The following is a 4,952-nucleotide window of genomic DNA, read 5'->3' as shown; positions in this document are numbered from 1 at the left end:
CGGAGCCTGAGCCCCTTCCCCGCGGCGGGCGGGCACCCGGCTCTTCCTTTAGGACCGGTCGTCGGAGGAGTTTGGGGTTCACAGCAGGACTGAGGGGGGCACAGGTGTCCCCTCCCCGCCCTCCGTCCGCGTCCTCCGCCAAGTGGCGCGCTCAGCACAGTGAGCGTGAACTCGACAGTCTCAGTCGCTACAGCGTCGTCGCCCGAAGTCCTGGTTTGCCCTGGGGTCACTCCCGGTGTTGCGCCCTGCGGGTCTGGGCAGGTGTGTGCTGACGTGTGTCCACCCCCCGGGCACCCTCCAGGCTCCGCCCGCTCGAGCCTCCTGCCCACAGCCGCCAGCCCCGTCGGCGTCTCCACCGCCTGCCTTTTCCAGGACGTCGTGCGGCGGATCGAATGTCCACACCGTTAGCGGTTGAGTCGGGGGTCGCCCTTCTGGCGGGCCGGGCACGGCGTCGTGCTGTGTCGGGTGTCCTCGAGGAGGCGACGGACCCACAGAGGGGCCTCTGTGTGGGGTCGTGGGGTGAACCCGACCGCAGCTGGCGCCCTTCGACGTGTTAGCTTTTCTTCCCTGGAGAAAACAGAACAGTGTCCAAAGCCGGGGGCCCTTCGCTTCCTGCGCAGGCGCAGTGAGGGCAGACGGGGCCGCAGCGGCCACCGCGCGCGTCCAGGGCCCGCCCTGCCGATGACCGGGGCGGTGCGGATGGGCGCGCCAGGTGCTCCCACCGCTGGTGGGCAGTGCTGCAGGTGCGGCCTCCTGACGAGGGTTAATTTGTGTCGGAGTTTGCTGCGACAGCCTGCGTGTCGTCATGTCCCTTGGGGGTGACTTGCTGTCCCGGGCTGGCAGAGGAGGCAGGCGGGCGGGAGGCCCCACTGTGTTTCCGGAAGGCCCTGGGCGGTGGCTGCCGCTGGACAGTGACCCGCCAGCAAACACACTGCGGGCGTGACCTGCACAGCAGTGCTGCCCACGGGTGTCTCGTGCTTCCTCCCCGGAGACTAACCATATCCATCGTAGTTGAAGACAAAAATAAAAAATAATAGACACTTATTGAAAGAGTTAGAATAAGGAAAGGAACCCTTCGGCCTCAGCGGCGGGGTGCGGGTGTGGCTTTGGGGGGGTGGCAGAGAAGGCGCCAGTGTGTCTGTGTCCATGGCGACTGCAAAGTCCTCTTGTCAGGACATGAAGGGGCCAAACTAAAACGGCTGCTGCCAAAAGTGAAGCTTACAGCAGGGTCGGCGTCCAGAAGCGGGGACCGTGTCCCTCCAGAGTCTCCCCCCCCATCTCACGTTCCCTCTCGTCCCTGTCACTGCAGGCGGCCCCTTCCCTGGGCGGCAAGCACGCTGACCTGCGTCCCGGGCTGCAATCAGCAGCTCAGTGATGCCTGTGGACAGCACCCCTTTGCCCAGGGACCAGCAGGTCAGTGTCCAGGACAGTGAGTGGCCCAGGTCTCCCCAGGTGGGGGCTGGACGGGGCCGGGCGGGGGGCGGGGGTGGTGGCTCTGGGCACAGGCCGGAGCTGAGGGGCATCAGGTGAAAGGGGAAACTATCCTTCCTCTTGGGGGTCGGCTCAGAGACCCCTGAGTCCGTGAGCCCCTCCACCTCCGCCTGCGTCCTGCCCCTGACTGCCGTCTGCGCCCCACTGCCCTCCACAGCCATGGACAGCGGCCCCACGCGGAGGCCTTTGCCTGGTTTCCGTGACACGCCGTGATGGGGCGAGCGGGATGTTTGGTGACAGCTTCACGAGGTGACAGGAGGGACGACTGTCCGCGTGGTGCTGCCGGCCGCCCCCACGTCTGCGTGGCTTTCCCCGTGTCCTCCGTCCCACAGGGCAGGTCCGCGAAGGCCAGCGGTCTCGCCTCAGAGACCCGCACCCCTCAGGCGCCGTGGTGTCCGCCTGCCCCAGCCGTGGGGACAGGACGCGGGCTGGAACCCCGAGGGCTCGGCCCCCTGTGCTTGCGCTCTGCTTCCCGACCGTGCACCTTGGGGCCCAAAGTTCCGCAGACTCGGTTTTCTCAGCCGCCACATGGCCGTCGCCAGGCCCCCTCACAGTGTGGCCTCGGTGGGACCTGGGGGGGCCCCGGAATCCGGCGCGGTGCCCAGGGCCCTCGGGCGGGAGGGCAGGAGCCCCCAGACACCCGAGGACCGCGACACCAGGCGGGTGTCAGAACCGCAGCCGCCGCTCCGGGGTCGTGGGTGTGTCCGCTGAGCCCGCCCCTGATTGTGTGGGGTGGGTTCAGAGGTTGTCCCCCCGCAGAGAGCGTGCCTAGCGCGGGGGCCTCTGATTGGCAGGGGATGCGCCAGCACCCCTCTGCTCGCTGTGGGAGCCAGCGTCACAAGGGCGAGCACGGGGTGTCCCGCGGGCTGCAGGGGGAGAGGACGCCCCTCCCGGGAGACCGGACCCCCGAGCCCGACCCTGGGCCCCATCTGGAGCTCACCGCGCACCAGGGTGCCGATGCTGCGCCCTCAGGCAGACAGGTCACAGCCCCCCACGCTCGGGTGCTGGCCTCTGTGACGCCACCGTGCGGCCGCGGGCATGCCGGTGACAGCTCCAAGCTCAGTGCTGGGGCGCCGTTCAGGCAAAGGCACTGGGGTCAGAACGCCCCCGGTCCCCGCGCGGAAGCCGCGGTTACTGGGGGGCCGTTTCTGGCCGGGCGCGTGGCCGCTCCTCTGATAGACCCGCTCTGGCTTGTCCACGCGGGCGGAGGGCGCAGGAACTCCCGTCTGTTCACGTGATGCCCGGGCCTGTGGGTGCTCCCGCCGGCCGAGGAAACGCTGAGCCAGACCTTGGACATGGAAGCCAGCTCCTGCGAGAGACGTGGTCGCCGGCTCAGGCCACGCAGGCCGCCTGCGGGCTCTCCCTGCCCGAGGCAGAGCAAGCCCGGTTCCCTGAGCTGTTGAGCTGGGAGGGACGGGGCGCGTGTGCCTGTCCAGGCTGCAGAGGAGTGTGCATCCGCGTGTGTGTCTGTGTGTCTGTGCGTCTGTGCATCTGTGCGCATGCTCTTGTATGTGCCTGTGTCTCTGTGTGTGTCCATGTGTGTGTGTCCATGTGTGTGGCCCTGTGTGTCCATGTGTGTGTTGTGTCCCTGTGCGTCCGTGTGTGTCCATGTGTGTGTCCCTGTGTGTGTCCATGTGTGTCCGTGTGTGTCCCTGTGTGTGTCCCTGTGTGTGTCCCTGTGCGTCCGTGTGTGTCCATGTGTGTGGCCCTGTGTGTGTGTAGAACAGGTTCTCGCTATGCGCACTGTGTTCTTTTCATCTCGTGGACGCATGTCCTCCTTTCGTGTCTGGCATCGTGTGTCCCCTGGAAGCCCTGGAAAAGAGGGGCCTGCAGGGCAGCCTCACCGGGCAGGGACCAGCCTCGCCGAGACGCTGGCGGGGGCCGTGCCTGGACCAGTCTCTCTCCCAGAGTCCGCGAGGCCCATCCCGCAATGAAGCCCAGACACGGCTGGTCCCAGTGAGGAGTGCTGGGGTGTGTGACGGGCTCGCACACAGAGCGAGAACACAGAGCTGTGACCCCTGGATAGAGCCGACCGGCCCGGGTTCATCCGACCAAGGTCACGATGAAATGGGGGGAAATGGGAGGCAAGGTTCTGCCAGGTTCGTTCGTTTTTGCTGTAGCCAGAAGTCCCCACTGCCCACCGCCGAGCGGTATGCAGGTTACCCCGTTATCCTTGTCTGCACTTCGCAGCTCTTGGAAAATCAGACGGCGCTTAGTGTCGACTGTTTTTCATCAAATACAAATGCTTACGAATACACCAGGGCATGAGGGCAGAAATCAATCCCGTCTTCCCAAAATTACTGCGTGCCGAGACGGCCGCTCTAGGGGACCCAGCTCAATATCTCATATTTTACTCTTAGCGATTCCTCGTTTAGCTTCCTAATATCTGGAACATGCTGTGGGGTATTTTCTCTCATTTTCTTTTAAAGCAAAGGATTCCAAGTGCTGGATGACAGGAGGCTAGGCGGCTTGGGACCAGAGGTGGGGGACCAGCATTTAAACGGGGTGCAGGCAGCGCTGGGCAGCTCCAGAGAGGCAGCTGGACAGGGTGCTACTGGTCGCTCGCCTGGCTCCTCAAGCCCGGAGGGGCATGTTTGTCACAGGACGCGGGGTCCTCACCCCCAGAAGAGTGCCGGGCCTGAGTGCTCTCTCGGTCTCAGAGTAGGTAGAGATTTCTCCTCATGAACAGACTGAACCGTTTGTCACAAAGACTCTTGTCCCATCTCCATGGCTGTGTCTCCATCGCTGTCTCCAGCGAGCTGTGCTGCAAGTGATTTGATCCTAATAATTAAAGTATCAAACTGTCCGGCTATAAATTATTTCTAAAAGGAAATTAATGGTTTCAAGGTCATTTCTGTAATAGCAAGTGTGTCACCTGAACCCTGACTGACGTTGCTCTTGAGCGGCACAAGAAGGAGCAGTTTTAGTCACTGGCACCTGCACGTATCCGCCCGTCCTTCCGTCTCGTGCTTATCCAGAACCTGCAGTGCCAGGTGCGGTGGCCGGGGCTGGGATAGGTGGAGATGCTGCTGGTGAGTCACAGGGGCCATGACGTGAAGCCCTCCTCAGGGACGTGCACCTGCTCCGTCTCCTAGCTGCCCCCCTCCTTCCCAGCCGGAGAGGTGCCCGGCGTGGCCTGTCGACAGCGGCACTGTGACCTGTAATCGGTGGCCTGCCCAGCCGGGCACACTGAGGGCCGTGCAGGCACCTCACGTTCAGGCGGTGCTGACCGTGCACTGAGCAGCCTCGGTGGCTGAGGCAGTGAGGGGGAGTCAGGCCCCAGGAGGGCCGGTCGTGGACCCCCAGCCCCAGCCCCCAACATCGATGGCCGCTGGTGGCCGTGGCTCTCCAGAACGCCTGCCTGCTGGCCTGGAGCGGGGCCGCGTAGCTGTCAGGGGGGGCCGTGAAGCTGTCAGGGGGGTCCATGTAGCTGTCGGGGGGCCGTGAAGCTGTCAGGGGGG

The 4,952-nt window shown here is 64.6% G+C and overlaps 1 protein-coding gene across 1 annotated transcript in view; it reads right to left on the bottom strand.

Annotated features, from left to right (window-relative positions):
• Positions 1-2,459: 2,459 nt before the first annotated feature.
• Positions 2,460-4,952, bottom strand: part of LOC102897264 (E3 ubiquitin-protein ligase PDZRN3) — a 96,743-nt gene continuing 94,250 nt past the window's right edge. The window contains exons 15-16 of the mRNA XM_025044835.1: positions 4,722-4,940; positions 2,460-2,800 (exon numbers count right to left, since the gene is read on the bottom strand). Coding sequence (XP_024900603.1) covers positions 2,460-2,800; positions 4,722-4,940 — 560 coding nt within the window. The remainder of the gene's footprint in view (positions 2,801-4,721; positions 4,941-4,952) is intronic.

The sequence above is a fragment of the Pteropus alecto genome, unplaced genomic scaffold, assembly GCF_000325575.1.
Source record: "Pteropus alecto unplaced genomic scaffold, ASM32557v1 scaffold53, whole genome shotgun sequence".
In the NCBI taxonomy this organism is placed as follows: domain Eukaryota; kingdom Metazoa; phylum Chordata; class Mammalia; order Chiroptera; family Pteropodidae; genus Pteropus; species Pteropus alecto.
This window is presented reverse-complemented; position numbering and strand designations above follow the sequence as displayed.